Source organism: Aquarana catesbeiana, linkage group LG06 (assembly GCF_042186555.1).
Source record: "Aquarana catesbeiana isolate 2022-GZ linkage group LG06, ASM4218655v1, whole genome shotgun sequence".
NCBI lineage: Eukaryota > Metazoa > Chordata > Amphibia > Anura > Ranidae > Aquarana > Aquarana catesbeiana.
Window position 1 is genome coordinate 85,822,927 of NC_133329.1, and position 16,906 is coordinate 85,839,832.

Here is a 16,906-nt window from a genome sequence, read left to right on the forward strand (position 1 = left end):
CTCACCTACTATGTAACTATGTAACCCCTGCACATGGATTGGATAAGGTAAACACAGCTTCACCTTATTCACCAACATTCTCCTTGCTAAAGAAATGGCCTCTGCACCTTTAGTAAATCAACCCCCTTGTCTCTGGTTGAAATTTCAGGCAGATCCATATAGTGAGGGTAGGTGGAGCCACTCATATGTGCTGCTCATTTTTGTGTGCCAATTTGAGCTTAAGCTATTGAAGTCTGTAAACGCATCTTTTATTTTTTAAACGCATTAAGGGGGAGGGGGAAATGCCTGTAAATGAGAATACAGAAGATGCAATATTTCAGAATTAAACAACAAAAACATTTTATTTTTTGATCCATAACCCTAATAAAGAAAGACCACTATACCTTCTCTTTAAAGTAGCAGTAACCTGTCACATACTACTCCACTATTGGAGGAATGGATAAGTAGTGCTGGAATCCTGGAGTTAATACTTGGTATTGTTATCCAATAGTGATAAAGTGGTATTTATAAAGGTTGTTAGAATTCTAGGGTGGTGGCTTCTACATACCAAGGGATTTCTATAGGTACCTTGGTTTGTAATATAAATAAATGGATCAGAGATTGAAGCACTACACCACAAATTCATTGTCCAGATACAAAGGTATCTGGTGGAAGAAAGCCAACATGTTTCAGGGGCCCAAACTCATACTCTTTCAATCAGGCTTTAAGTTTTGAAATTAATGTATACAGATTGGAGGTACAAACTATATGGTGTTTTAACCAATCAAGTGATGAAGCACAGTGCTAGTCAGCAGGCTACTTAAACCAGCTGTTAATGAGCACATCACTTAATTGGATAAATTATTATACACTTTGTATCTCCAGTCCATATACAATATTTCCCGTCCTTAGGCCCTGATGAAGGGAGCAAGTTTTGGCTCCTGTTGGCTTTCTTGTATGGTCTCCCACCTAATTTTACAAACTTGAACAAATTTGTATCTTGACTTTGAACTCGTGGTGTGGCGCTCCAATCGCAGATCCAGTTACACTATATTACCAAAAGTATTGGGACGCCTGCCTTTACACTCACATGAACTTTAATGGCATCCCAGTCCAAATCATTTGGTGGATCAGGGATTATGGTATAGGTTGTTTGATTGGGAATGCCTAAGGCAGCATACCAAGACATTTTGGACAATTTCATGCTCCCAACTTTGTGGGAACAGTTTGGGGATGGCCCCTTCCTGTTCCAACATGACTGCGCACCAGTGCACAAAGCAAGGTCCATAAAGACATGGATGAGTGAGTTTGGTCCCTCGAAATCAGGGATAGTTGGGAGCTATGCACGTGCATTGCACGTGGTTGCAGTGAGGCCCCATTGACCTGCATTTGTCGCATTCAGAGGCTGTAAAGCCCGCCAAAAGTGACATGCTGTTTCATGTATGGAGCCATAAGCAGCCGTATGTCACTGTTAGGGGAGTTGGGGGTGTAAAATTGTTACTCAACCGCCTCGTTTTACCATCTCCTGGCTGCATGTGTAGAGTTGCCACCTGTCCAGGATTCACCTGGTCACTCCGGGTTTTGAATCATGTGTCCGGGTTTCAGCACACCGGAAACCAGGACACGTTATTCAGACAGGAATGTGGCTCCGAACAAGGCCTGACAGGAGGGTGAGGGGGCACTATGTGCGCCACATTACCATTCTTTTTAGCGTGCCCAAAGGTGTCCCAAGTCTGTTACAATCCTTTAGACTATTTTCACACTGAGGCATTTTTCAGGTGCTAAAGGGCTAAAAATAGCGCCTGTACGGCACCTGAAAAACACCTCCCATGCAGCACCAGTGAGCCCGAGTGCTTTCACACTGGAGCTGTGCGCTTGCAGGACATTAGAAAAAGTCCTGCAAGCAGCATCTTGAGGGGCGGTGTGGGAGCAGTGTATACAACGCTCCTCCACCGCCCCTGCCATTGCAATCAAAAGCCACCGCTGCTGAAGTGCCTGCAAAGCGCTTTGGCAGCGGCGCTATGCGGGCGTTATTAACCACTTCAATACCCAGCTATAGTCATATGACGTCCTGGGATGGGATCTCCCATCCTGGGTGGATGTCATATGACGTCCTGGGATTCCCAGCCGTCTAGGGGGCGCGCGCGCCCGGTGCGTTGCTCGGGACCCGGTGCGTGTGAAAATCTATCCCGTATTTTGTAGACGCTATAACTTTTGCGCAAACCAATCAATATACGCTTATTGCGATTTTTTTTTACAAAAAAATATGTAGAAGAATACGTATCGGCCGAAACTGAGGAAAAAATTTTTTTTTTTTTTAAAACAATTGGGATATTTATTATAGCAAAAAGTAAAAAATATAGTGTTTTTTTCAAAATTGTCGCTCTTCTTTTGTTTATAGCGCAAAAAATAAAAACCGCAGAGGTGATCAAATACCACCAAAATAAATCTCTATTTGTGGGGAAAAAAGGACGTCAATTTTTTTTGGGTACAACGTCGCACGACCGTGCAATTGTCGTTTAAAGTGCGACAGCGCTGAAAACTAAAAATTGGCCTGGGAAGGAAGGGGGTGAAAATGCCCTGTATTGAACCGGTTAACCCTTTATTCAGAAGCTAGCGGGGGTTAAAAGCGCTAACACCCCTGCCCCAGTGTGAAAGTACCCTAAGTGTATGCTAAAAAAAATTACTGCGTGCTTCTGAAGTGTTCGGGTTTCGCTTGAAGAAAAAGTGGCAACCCTATGCATGTGTGAAGAACGCCGAAAATGTTTATAAAAAACGTGGAGTATGGCTTTCATTACTTTGAATCACTGGTCACATATAAAAATAAGGCATGTTATATAAAATGATATACAGTATCTCACAAAAGTGAGTACACCCCTCACATTTTTGTAAATATTTTATTATATCGTTTCGTGTGACAACACTGAAGAAATGACACTTTGCTACAATATAAAGTAGTGAGTGTACAGCTTGTATAACAGTGTCAATTTTTTGTCCCCTCAAAATAACTCAACACACAGCCATTAATGTCTAAACCACTGGCAACAAAAGTGAGTACACCCCTAAGTGAAAAAGTCCAAATTGGGCCCAAAGTGTCAATATTTTTTGTGGCCACCATTATTTTCCAGCACTGCCTTAACCCTCTTGGGCATGGAGTTCACCAGAGCTTCACAGGTTGCCACTGGAGTCCTCTTCTACTCCTCCATGACAACATCACGGAGCTGGTGGATGTTAGAGACCTTGCACTCCTCCACCTTCCATTTGAGGATGCCCCATAGATGCTCAATAAGGTTTAGGTCTTGAGACAATCTTAGCCAGTCCATCACCTTTACCCTCAGCTTCTTTAGCAAGGCAGTGGTCATCTTGGTGGTGTGTTTGGGGTCGTTATCATGTTGGAATACTGCCCTGTGGCTCAGTCTCTGAAGGGAGGGATCATGCCCTTCTTCAGTATGTCACAGTACATGTTGGCATTCATGGTTCCCTCAATGAACTGTAGCTCCTTAGTGCTGGCAGCACTCATGCAGCCCCAGACCATGACACTCCCATCAACATGCTTGACTGTAGGCAAGACACACTTGTCTTTGTACTCCATACCTGGTTGCCACCACACGCGCTTGACACCATCTGAACGAAATACGTTTATCTTGGTCTCATCAGACCACAGGACATGGTTCCAGTACTCCATGTCCTTAGTCCGCTTGTCTTCAGCAAACTGTTTGCGGGCTTTCTTGTGCATCATCTTTAGAAGAGGCTTCCTTCTGGGATGACAGCCATGCAGACTAATTTGATGCATTGTGCGGCGTATGGTCTGAGCACTGACAGGCTGACCCCCCACCCCTTCAACCTCTGCAGCAATGCTGACAGCACTCATACGTCTATTTCCCAAAGACAACCTCTGGATATGAAGCTGAGGATATTGAGGCACGTGCACTCAACTTCTTTGGTCAACCATGGCAAGGCCTGTTCTGAGTGGAACCTGTCCTGTTAAACCTCTGTATGGTCTTGGCCACCGTGCTGCAGCTCAGTTTCAGGGTCTTGGCAATCTTCTTCTAGCCAAGGCCATCTTAATGTAGAGCAACAATTCTTTTTTTCAGATCCTCAGAGAGTTCTTTGCCATGAGGTTGAACTTTCAGCGACCAATATGAGAGATTAAGAGCGATAACCCTAAATTTAACACACCTGCTCCCCATTCACACCTGAGACCTTGTAACACTAACGAGTCACATGACACCGGGGAGGGAAAATGGCCAATTAGGCCCAATTAGGACATTTTCACTTAGGGGTGTACTCACTTTTGTTGCCAGTGGTTTTGACATTAATGGCTGTGTGTTGAGTTATTTTGAGGGGACAGCAAATTTACACTGTTATACAAGCTGTACACTCACTACTTTACATTGTAGCAAAGTGTCATTTCTTCAGTATTGTCACACGAAAAGATATAATAAAATATTTACAAAAATGTGAGGGGTGTACTCACTTTTGTGAGATACTATATATCATTTTATATAACATGCCTTATTTTCATATGTGACCAGTGATTCAAAGTAATGAAAGCCATACTCCACGTTTTTTATAAACATTTTGGGCGTTCTTCACACATGCATAGGGTTATGCATTATTTACAAAAATGTGAGGGGTGTACTCACTTTTGTGAGCTATTGTATAGTATATTATTTTTTATTTTATATAAAATCTTTATGTCTACCCTCAAAACATTAAGACCCCTTTCGCACTGAGGCGCTTGAAAACTGCCCATAAAATGCTGGGCGCTTTTGAGGCGTTAGCAGTGCGCTTTTTTGAAAGTTATGTGACTCAAAAGAACCATTTTGAGGTGCTTTTTGTGTGCTTTTGAGGCGCTTCCCATTCATTTCAATGGAGAGGGCGGCTTTTTTTTTTAGCTCTCCAAACATGCTCCAAAGGCTGCTTTCACTCTGAGGCGCTTTACAGGTGATATAGCGCTAAAAATAGCGCCTGCAAAGCGCCTGTAAAGAGCCTCTCCTCTCATTCCAGTGTGAAAGCCCGAGGGCTTTCACACTGGAGCAGTGCGCTGTCAGGATGGTAAAAAAGTCCTGCAAGAAGCATCTTTGAGGCGCTGTAGGAGTGGTGTATACACCGCTCCTACAGCGCCCCTGCCCATTGAAATCAATGAGCAGTGCCGCCGAAGTGCCGGCAAAGCGCCGCTGCAGCTTGGGCGTTTTTAACCCTTTTTCGTCCGTTAGCGGGGGTTAAAAGCACCCCGCTAGCATAGTTACTAACTGTCCCGGATTTCCCAGGATTTAGACTCCATTCCCGATTTTGTTGTTTCCCGGTAAATGTCCCGAGAAATCCGGTTCTTCACGGATTTTTGCCGCCGCTAGAGGTCCGCGGCCGGCGGAGACATTGTCTCCGCCGGCCGCCATTTTTAAGAAGACCAGGAAGATGGCTGGAGGGGGCTAGACAGAGCTCCTGCGTCGCCGCCCACCCTCCGCCCCGCTCCGCCTCGCCCCACTGCCAGTCTGTTATGGAAAGGGGCGGGGGTTCTAGCCATGCGGCCGGCAGAGGGAGACAGTATCCTCCTATTAGGACACCTGAGGTGGGGGGGGGGGCGCACCGCTGGGGGAATCTGATGTAAGGGGGCTCCACTGGGGACACCTGATGTGAGGGGGGCGCACCGCTGGGGGAATCTGATGTGAGGGGGGCTCCACTGGGGACATCTGATGTGAGGGGCGGCTCCACTGGGGACACCTGATGTGAGGGGGGCTCCACTGGGGACTCCTGATGTGAGGGGGGGCTCCACTGGGGACACCTGATGTGAGGGGGGCTCCGCTGGGGACTCCTGATGTGAGGGGGCTCAGCTGGGGACTCCTGATGTGAGGGGGGGCTCCGCTGGGGACTCCTCATGTGAGGGGGGGCTCCGCTGGGGACTCCTGATGTGAGGGGGGCTCCGCTGGGGACTCCTGATGTGAGGGGGGGCTCTGCTGGGGACTCCTGATGTGGGGGGGCTCCGCTGGGGACTCCTGATGTGAGGGGGGCTCCGCTGGGGACTCCTGATGTGAGGGGGGGCTCCGCTGGGGACTCCTAAAGTGGGGGGGGCTCCACTGGGGACACCTGATGTGAAGGGGGGCTCCGCTGGGGACTCCTGATGTGAGGGGGGGTTCCGCTGGGGACTCCTGATGTGCGGGGGGCTCCAATGGGGACTCCTGGTGTGGGGGGGCTCCGCTGGGGACTCCTGATGTGAGGGGGGGCTCCGCTGGGGACACCTGATGTGAGGGGGGGCTCCGCTGGGGACACCTGATGTGAGGGGGGGCTCCGCTGGGGACTCCTGATGTGAGGGGGGCTCCGCTGGGGACTCCTGATGTGAGGGGGGGCTCCGCTGGGGACTCCTGATGTGAGGGGGGCTCCGCTGGGGACTCCTGATGTGAGGGGGGCTCTGCTGGGGACTCCTGATGTGACGGGGGGCTCCAATGGGGACTCCTGGTGTGAGGGGGGCTCCGCTAGGGACTCCTGGTGTGAGGGGGGCTCCGCTGGGGACTTCTGGTGTGAGGTGGGCTCCGCTGGGGACTCCTGGTGTGAGGGGGGCTCCGCTGGGGACTCCTGGTGTGAGGGGGGGCTCCGCTGGGGACTCCTGATGTGAGGGGGGCTCCGCTGGAGACTCCTGATGTGAGGGGGGGCTCCGCTGGGGACTCCTGATGTGAGGGGGGCTCCGCTGGGGACTCCTGGTGTGAGGGGGGGCTCCGCTGGGGACTCCTGATGTGAGGGGGGCTCCGCTGGGGACTCCTGATGTGAGGGGGGCTCCGCTGGGGACTCCTGGTGTGAGGGGGGCTCCGCTGGGGACTCCTGGTGTGAGGGGGGCTCCGCTGGGGACATCTGATGTAAGGGGGGGGCTCCGCTGGGGACATCTGATGTAAGGGGGGCTCTGCTGGGGGCACTGATGCAAGGACCGACTCTGCTGGGGGCACCTGATGCAAGGACCGACTCTGCTGGGACATCTGACGCAAGGACGGACGGCTGGTGACAGGTGACGTCGCAAGTGACACGCTCAGGGATCCCACTGATTCAGCATTATGGTGAGTTGAATGATTTCATTTTATATTACAATGTAATAATAGAAATAATGCACTTCAATCATCTTGACACCATAACAACCATGGTGCCGGGATGATTGAAGTGCTGACACCAGGTGTTTGGAGTATCTTTATCTGCTGATTGTTAAACTTTCTAGAATACACATATTTTCATTGTTGTGTAGGATCTGGGGCTGCTGTCCCTCCATCCCTCTCCCCCCCTTTCCCTCTCCATCCCTCATTCATCTCAGACTCTAACCACACCCCCTTTGAGCCACACCCGTTTAAGACAGCCCACTATTCCGCGTAAACCACGCCCATTTTCGCCGCAGCGCGCCACATTTTGCTTTCCCCCTTGCTGTCACGCCCACAAATGCATGCCCCTCCCCCTAATTAAAACAAGACTCCGCCTACAGCCAAAAAAGTGTCCCTAAAATTTTTTTTCAATGTTGGCAACTATGCCCTAGCAGCCGAAAAGGACTGCAAAAATGCTGGTAAAGCAGTGCTAAAAATATCGGCGCTTTACCGCCAACGCCCCAGTGTGAAAGTAGCCAAAGAGTTTTTTCACCTCCCCGCTAGCGCACCGCCCCAGTGTAAAAGCATTTATTTATCTTAATGGAAATAGATTTTCGTGAGATTTTCAGGCGCTTTTTTTTTTTTTTATAGCAAAAAGCGCCTCAGTGTGAAAGGCGTCTAAACAAAGTTCCAACGGGACATCCAGGAAACAAAAGTATTTTCAGGACAGCTCAGGTTTTCTTTTCTTTTTAGCCAGAACTTGTTTAGAAACTGCTGACATCTAACACCCTTTTACATGCCATATTGTCAGCTGAATTTTCTTTTCGTTTGGTTGTTTTTTTTTTTTTTTTTTTTTACATCAGCAAACGTCAGAAACTTTAACCTGTGGGCATATTGCCCTCATCAAAGATGGCCGTCGGTGCGGCTGCGCGGAGTGATGACAGTAGTGGCCTGTCTCCGCCCTGTTCCCCGGCTTCTGAGTACCGTGCTCTTTTGCGGTGCGGGTGTTTAGGTGGCAGGCCGCAGACATGGGGATCCTGGAGAAGATTTCAGAGATTGAGAAGGAGATCGCCAGGACCCAGAAGAATAAAGGTGGGGGGAAGGGCCTACCATAACGGGGGAGGGGAAGATGACCATGTGTGTGGTTGGTACTCCAACTGTGTGGGGGGGGAATACAATTGCCAGCAAGGCCTGGGATTACTGGGAGTTGTAGTTCCTCAGACAGCTGCTGTAACTAGAAGAAGGTGGAGGTGTCTAGGGGCCCATTCACACGTCACTATCCTTGTACGTTGCATTAGTCTGCATTCAGTAATTAAGAATTGCGCAAAACTTGCACCACAATTATTTGCGTTTTTTTTTTAGCTGCGTTCGCAGGGCAGCCTATTCATTACAACAAGTTCCCCTCCGCACAGCAAATGCAGAAGTTCAGCTCATCTTGAGCGTTGTGCATTTTTGAACCGCGCGTTTGGTCAAAGCGTTGCTTTGCGTCTTCTTTCAACGTTAAGGGTGCCATTAGCAATAAATGGCGCTGCAAGTTTGACACGCGCTGTTTGTAAACGTGTGTAAAAATGCAGTTTTCTGTCCGTTTTACAAAACACTAGAGCTGCACGATTCTGGCCAAAATGAGAATCACGATTTTGTTTTGTTTTTTTGCTTAGAATAAAAAGATCACGATTCTCGCAGCGTAAAATCTTTCACATTATACAAAAAAAATTGGGCTAACTTTACTGCTTAGTTTTTTTTTTTTTTTTTTTTTTTTTTTTTTAATTCATTAAAGTGTAATTTTTTCCCCAAAAAATTGCATTTGAATGACCGCTATATGAATGGCGCAAATACAGTGTGACATAAAATATTGCAACAACCACCATTTTATTCTCTAGGGTCTCTACCAAAAAAAAAATATATATCTATATATGTGTATATATATAATGTTTGGGGGTTCTATGTAATTTTCTAGCAAAAAAATTAAGACTTTTTACACATGTAAGAGAGAAGTGTCAGAATTGGCCTGGTGGGCAAGTGGTTAAACACCAAAACTTTTCTGTTGGTTTCAAGTTAAAATCCTTTTTTTTTTTTTTTTGCAAAAAAAATACTTAGAACCCCCAAACATATTATTTATATATATATAATATTTATTCATTTTTTAGCAGAGACCCTAGTGAATACAATGGCGGTCATTGCAACTTTTTATCTCGCACGGTATTTGCGCAGCAATTTTTCAAACGCGTTTTTTTGGGAAAAAAAAAAAACAGTTTCAGGCTTTAAAAAAAGAAAAAACGGTAATATTAGCCAATTTTTTTTTGCATAATGTGAAAGATGAAGTTGCGCCGAGTAAATAGATACCTAACATATCACGCTTCAAAATTGCACATGCTCGTGGAATGGCGCCAAACTTTGGTACTTAAAAATCCCCGTAGGCGACACTTTAAAAAATTTTTACTGGTTACATGTTTTGAGTTACAGAGGAGGTCTAGTGCTAGAATTATTGCTCTCGCTCTAATGTTTGCTGTGATACCTCACATGTGTGGTTTGAACACCGTTTTCATACCCTGTTTCCCCGAAAAAAAAAGACCCAGCGTGATTGTCAGTGATGGCTGCAATATAAGCCCTACCCCCCAAATAAACCCTACCCTGTTTCCCCAAAAATAAGCCCTACCCTGAAAATAAGACCTACAAGGACTTTAACTAGGGCTTATTTGGGGGGCAGGGCTTATATTGCAGCCATCACCGACAATCATGCTAGGTCTTATTTTCGGGGAAACAGGGTATGTGGGTGGGACTTACGTAGGCGTTCGCTTCTGGGAGCACACAGGGACAGGGGCGCTTGAAATTTTTTTTTTTTATTAATGTTGTTAATTTTACGTGAAAATTTTCTAATTTGACACTTAGTGATCAAAACATTTTTTTTTTTTTTTTTATTCCTATTACAAGGAATGTAAACATCCTTGTAATAGGAATATGGCATGACAGGTCCTCTTTACAGTGAGATATGGGGTCAGTAAGACCCCACATCTCACCTCTAGGCTGGGAAGCCTGAAATAAAAAAAAGATCGCGGCTTCGCAGCCGAGGCGACAACGTTTTTTTTTTTTAATGCAGAGGCTGGGTGTGACGTCATAACATCGCGCCCGGCCTCCGACGATCATAGAGACTCTAGCGGCCATATGATCCGCCGGAAATCTCTATGGTGGACATCCGGGGCCGGCTGATCCGTTCTCCTACTATCGCAGAGGTGAGTCGGTAGAAGCAGAGGGGGGATGTCCCCTCTCGCCGCCCGTAAGAATGATCTAGCGGCTGATCAGCCGCTATGATCATTCTTGTGGTGTAGGAAATCGCCAGCTGAAAACGCCGATATCTGAATAATGCTTGTAGCTTCAGGCATCATTCAGATATACCACCACAAAGCCCAGGATATCCTTGGGCGGCCAGCCGTCGGCAAGTGGTTAAAATTCCCTCATTTACACACCAAAGTCTATCCCTTTGATCTAAAGGACAAATAGTTACAATGTTTATACTTAAGTTCCACTGCTAAAGAATGTTGTGATTCTTGGCAGACTGCCCGTTTTTTTTTTTTTGTTTTTTTTTTTCCTTTCTTTTGACGGCTGTCGGCTTCAGCAGAGCAGAGAGAATTCTCTGCATAGAAAAAATCGGGAAATACCTTGTCAAGATCGCAAGGGGGAAAAAAATCACGATAACGATTAATTGTGCAGCTCTACAAAACACTCGGGCTGAGTTCACACTGGTGCGTCGTTAGACATCGTGTGTGATTCGCACCGCACTGCTGCGGCAGATCACATGCGATGTCTGTGCGATGTGAATTCAACCAGAACGTTTGTATGGCAGAATTTGCATTGCATTCGCAACCAAAATGGTGCAGGACCCTTTTTTTTTTTTTTTTGGTCCGCACTGGAATCGGATTGCATTGTGATTCGATTCCTGCACCATTTGACAGTTCGCACTGCGATCCAAGAACCGATCTGTGGGGGGATGTCATTAACTTTACACTGACACCCGCAGCAGTTTGCATATGGCGGTGTGAACGGCTGGCAGGTGACGTGCGATTAGGAAAGCCCGCGCTGGTTTCCCGCATTGCATATATGTGAACCGGGACTCGGACGTGAAAAGGGGGCCTTGGGGTAGGCCATTCATTTTTACTAGGCCGCCAACGCACGAGAGCGAGCGTTCCGAATTTTGTCATAGTAGCACGTGTGTGTTGCAGCGCATGTGCCTTGGGGCTGCATTGTCCTAGACTCCAATCACACCCGTGCTTTCCCAGGAATGTGCACATGCATACATATGCGGTGCCATTCGTTCTTAATGGCGCCCCAGACGCGAGAAGCTCACCGCCTGAAAAGGCGTCGGCAGTTTCTATGACACACATAGGGCAGCCCTTACAAGTGAATGGGCTACCCTATGCATGCTGCGCAAAAACCGCCCAAAAAAAATAAAAAAAAATAAAAGGCGTGTTTCCGCTACTCCTAGTGTGAATTGGGCCTTAACGTGCCATTTAACCCCTTCAATACCGGGCGCTGCCACATGTTAAATGACAACTGCGCGGTCATACAACACTGTACCCATAGGACATTTTTAGTGTTTATTTTCACACAAATAGAGCTTTCCTTTGGTGGTATTTAACCACTTGCCGCCCACCATGTAGCAAGTAATATGACGTCGGCAAAGTGGTTGTGTTATCCTGACCGGGGCGTGATCAGGATAACAAGCCGCTGCGCAGCGATCGTTGTTGCGGCGTGTCAGTCTGACACCGCAACTCCGATCTAGGTAAGGAGACTCTTTACCGCGTGATCAGCTGTGGCCAATCACAGCTGATCACGATCTAAACAGGAAGAGCCGTGTATCGGCTTTTCCTCACTCGCGTCTGACGGACGCAAGTAGAGGAGAGCCGATTGGCTGCTCTTCTGACCAAGGGGGGTCTGTGCTCATTGATTATGTTGGAAGGGAAAGGGATCACCGCTCCAGGTGGAAATGTGGATATAGCGCTCTCCTCGGAACTGGAACACCAGGTACCGGCAGGGATGTCCAAACTACAGCCCTCCAGCTGTTGCGGAACTACACTTCCCATGAGGCATTGTAAAACTCTGACATTCACAGACATGACTAGGCATGATGGGAGTTGTAGTTCCTTAACAACTGGAGGGCCATAGTTTGGACACCACTGGGCCGCTAAGCATAAAGCAACATGAGGCAAAAAGGAAGTTCTGGACAGCCGCACTCCGGAATATAGCCTTTATTAGTAAAAAAAAAGTCCAGATACAAGCCACAGCAAAAAATGGGACAAACATACTGACGCGTTTCACACTTAACAGTGCTTAGCCATAGCTGTGACTAAGCACTGTTAAGTGTGAAACGCGTCAGCTCATTAGTCCCATTTTTTGCTGTGGCTTGTATTCGTTGGACTTTTTACTAATAAAGGCTATATTCCTGAGTGCGGCTGTCCAGAACTTCCTTTTTTGCTACACTAATGCATGTTGCAATAACGTACGCATTCCACATTGCAAAAGTGTGACTCGGCCATAACGGTGGACACACACATCAAATTTTTTTTTTATTCAATGGACATGCAAAGGTAGACGATACAAAAGCGTAAAACATCAAAATGAAAAACCTGAAAGGGGTTCAAATCTCTCTTCTCTCCATCCAAAACCAAAAACAAGATTATTGCCTTCAGTTCTACTTTTATTTTTATCTGATCGCTCTGTAAATTTGTTAGCAGTTACCAGCTAGTGATCCCCTACCCCTTGGGCATTTTGATGTGAAAACTAAAAATGGGGAAAGCAGTTAAAAATAACGTGTTGGGTTTTGGACGTGATGCTTCAATGGCGTTGCGTGTCATGTGACCCACTTCTGTCTTCCTCTTCCAGCCACGGAATACCATCTGGGTCTGCTGAAGGCTAAACTCGCCAAGTACCGCGCCCAGCTTCTGGAGCCGTCCAAATCGGCTGCCGCCAAGGGAGAGGGCTTCGATGTTATGAAATCTGGAGATGCCCGGGTGGCACTGATCGGGTTCCCCTCTGTTGGTAAGGTCAGTATATGCTCATTTATAGTTCACTACCTTTTAATGCATTATACCCTGAAATGGCTCCTGAATTTGAGGCATCAAGGGATTTGGGCAGATGGAGGGCTACCAACATTCAAAGCCTTACCCGGTTCACCCCTCCCCCATCCAGCCTCCCCCTCAACATGGCAATGAAGTTTAACCACTTCAGCCCCGGAAGGATTTACCCCCTTAATGACCAGGCCATTTTTTGCGATGCGGCACTGCGTCGCTTCACCTGACAATTGCACGGGCGTGCGACGCTGTACCCAAACAAAATTGTCCTCCCCCCCCCCCCCCCCCACAAATAGAGCTTTCTTTTGGTGGTATTTGATTACCTCTGCAGTTTTTATTTTTTGCGCTATAAACAAAAAAAGAGCGACAATTTTGGAAAAAAAAAAAAAAACTGTATTTTTTATTTTCTGCTATAAAACACACCCAAGAAAAAAAAATTAAAAAATCGAATTTCTTCATCAGTTTAGGTCAATATGTATTCTGCTACATACTTTTGGTAAAAAAAAAATCCCAATAAACATATACTGGTTGCAGTATACTGTATATTCTTTATTATGTATTTGTATTATATTAATTTATTATGTATTTGTATTATATTTATTTTAAATTTGTAGAATATTGATTTAATATATATTTGTATAATCATTTAATATATATTTGTATATATTTCATTTATTATATATATTTGTATAATATACATTTTTTTATATATTTCTAGATTATTCATTTATTATTTGTATAATGTTCATTTATTATATATTTGTATATTATTCATTTTATTATATATTGACATTTTATTTTTAATTGCAGTCCACCTTCTTGAGCTTAATGACATCCACAGCCAGTGAGGCTGCTTCTTATGAGTTCACCACCCTGACCTGCATTCCTGGAGTCATAGAGGTGAGCATGCCTTAAACGGAATTTATAAGGCTATGTTTACACTTGTGGTTGGAGGGCTGTAAAAAAAAAAAATTGGTGGTTGAGCCACAATTTTACCTACCTCCATACCCCCCCCTTAAGCTGCAAAGGAAGCTGGACGGAGTTGTACACTTGCTGTGGTGCTTTTGCCGTGTGGCAAGAATTGTATCTCCTGTCTTGTTCCTCGGGCAGTACCACCCGCTGAATGCAGCCTATACAAGTGGATGGGGTGATATGTTGCCGGTTCCTTGTCTGTTTTAACCATGTAAATGCCACACCGCAACTGCAGGCATTGCTCATAGTCGCTCATTGCCCTATCCACTTGACCAGGGCACGTGTGGCAATACTACCTGTTGAATGTTCCAATTTTTGGCATGATTTGTACAAGTCAGAAGGAGCAGCCTTTGCAGCGTAAAGGGGGGACTATGAAAATGCAGGCGAACCTCCTGTTTTTTACCATATGCTGCCCCCCTCCCTTTATCTCCCTATTCGCAACATTAAACGTGCCCTTACATTACAGCAGGGGTCTCCAAACAAAGGGCCACTTTACTGTCCTTCAAACTTTAGGGGGGCCAAGCTGTGGCCAGTGGGAGAAGAAAGTGTCAGTGGGAGTAAACACTGCCCCATTGTTCGTCTTAAGCGGAGTAATAATGCCCGATCATTGGTGTCAGTGGGAGGAATAGTGCCACATCATTGGTGTCAGTGGGAGGAATAGTGCCACATCATTGGTATCAGTGGGAGAAATAGTGCCTCGTCATTATTATCAGTGGGAGAAATAGTGCCCCATCATTGGTGTCAGTGGGAGGAATAGTGCCCCATCATTGGTGTCAGTGGGAGAAATAGTGCCCCATCATTGGTGTCAGTGGGAGGAATAGTGCCCCATCATTGGTGTCAGTGGGAGGAATAGTGCCCCATCATTGGTGTCAGTGGGAGAAATAGTGCCCCATCATTGGTGTCAGTGGGAGGAATAGTGCCCCATCATTGGTGTCAGTGGGAGGAATAGTGCCCCATCATTGGTGTCAGTGGGAGGAATAGTGCCCCATCATTGGTGTCAGTGGGAGGAATAGTGCCCCATCATTGGTGTCAGTGGGAGGAATAGTGCCCCATCTTTGGTGTCAGTGGGAGAAATAGTGCCCCATCATTGGTGTTAGTGGGAGGCATAGTGCGCCATCATTTGGTGTGAGCACGAGGACTAGTGCCCCATTGTGAGGAACTATGCCCTACTGTTGCTGACAGTGGGGGAAATAATGCCTGCATCGCATACTAGCACATTATGTGAAACTTGCCTTATAACGAAGCCTCCCAGCGCCGCGCTGTCACCGCTAAAGGCACTTCTGGGTTTGTGGACTGCGGCTGTGTGAGTGGCCGGACCCATGATGACATCACTCCCGCACATGCGCACCGGAGCTGCCATTTATGACATAGGACTCTGAAGGAACAGCATGGGTGGCCGTTCCTTCGGAGCGCATGCGCCGGTGACGTCATTGGCTGTATCTAAAGTAAATATTTCCTAAACGGTACCCATAGGTAAGCCTTATTATAGGTAAAATTCATGCATGGGAGTTTACACCCACTTTAACGGGGCATATCACAGTCAGGAGGCTGAACAACATTTTTATATCCTACTTCTTTTTTTTATTTTTTTAAATTTTTTTATTATTATTTCTTCCTTTCTTTTTGCTTGCAGTACAAAGGAGCAAACATACAGCTACTAGATCTTCCCGGAATCATTGAAGGGGCATCCCAGGGTAAGACCATCACATGGCTTATTACTTGGCGTTTATTTGTTCTATAGCCCGGGCTTGATTATCATTTGGGTGCCATGTTTAGGGATATCAGAAAGACCCTCCCTTACATAATAATAGATGTGACTTTAAACATTTATTGTTATATTTCAGGGAAGGGACGAGGACGGCAGGTAATCGCTGTGGCTCGAACATCGGACGTTGTCATCATGATGTTGGACGCCACAAAGGGTGAGGTCCAAAGGTCAGTATGTTCATGAAGCCATGAAGTTCATGAAAACACTCTTTTTTTTATTTATTTTTTTTATTTGGGGGGGGGGCTGCTTTTGGGAGAAGTACTGAGGCAAGGTGCTGTGATCTTTTATAAGAAGTTATGTCCCCTCCCACCAGCCATGCATTGCTTGAACAAGCAAAGAAAAGTTTGCACAGAGCGGCCCCAATCCACCTCTTGCCTGCAGAGCAAAGAGCTTGCAATGGGGGCACCCAAGCAGGCACGCTCCAATGGCATGAAGGTAAAAAAAAACCTTCAGTCGGTAGAACCACTTTAAGCTGATATAAAAAGGCTTTGATGGGTGTAGTGGGCATTCTTAGACATGCTGCATTTGTGTGCAGACTTCCCTGGACAATGCCCACAAGTCATTCTTCTGAGTCTCCATTTTTGAAAGCACTAGCCAGAGACACAGGGAGAAAAAAGGCTAGAATCAGGGGGTCTTCAAACTAGGGTCTACCAGTTCAGGAACTACAATTCCCATCATGCCCTAGTCATGTCTGTGAATATCAGAGTTTTACAATGCCTCATGGGATGTGTAATTCCGCAACAGCTGGAGGGTCGTAGTTTAAAGATCCCTGGGCTGGATGATTTTGATCACTTTTATTCCTATTACAAGGAATGTAAACATCCCTTGTAATAGAAATATGGCACGATCGGTCCTCTTTACACATCTCACCTCCTAGGCTGGGAAGCCTGAAATAAAAAAAAAACAAAAAACGATCTTGGCTTCTCAGCCGAGGCGGCGCTGTTTGTTCGAATGCAGAGGCCGGGTGTGACGTCATAACATCGCGCCCGGCCTCCGACGATCATAGAGACACCGACGACCATCTGGTCCGCTGGAAATCTCTATGGCAAACATCCGGGGACCGG

The 16,906-nt window shown here is 46.4% G+C and overlaps 1 protein-coding gene across 1 annotated transcript in view; it reads left to right on the top strand.

Annotated features, from left to right (window-relative positions):
* Positions 1 to 7,956: 7,956 nt before the first annotated feature.
* The window catches only part of DRG2 (developmentally regulated GTP binding protein 2), a 34,521-nt gene continuing 25,571 nt past the window's right edge, over positions 7,957 to 16,906 (top strand). Inside the window, exons 1-5 of the mRNA XM_073636373.1 lie at positions 7,957 to 8,129; positions 12,915 to 13,075; positions 13,913 to 14,002; positions 15,708 to 15,768; positions 15,919 to 16,009. Coding sequence (XP_073492474.1) covers positions 8,066 to 8,129; positions 12,915 to 13,075; positions 13,913 to 14,002; positions 15,708 to 15,768; positions 15,919 to 16,009 — 467 coding nt within the window. The 5' untranslated portion in view covers positions 7,957 to 8,065. The remainder of the gene's footprint in view (positions 8,130 to 12,914; positions 13,076 to 13,912; positions 14,003 to 15,707; positions 15,769 to 15,918; positions 16,010 to 16,906) is intronic.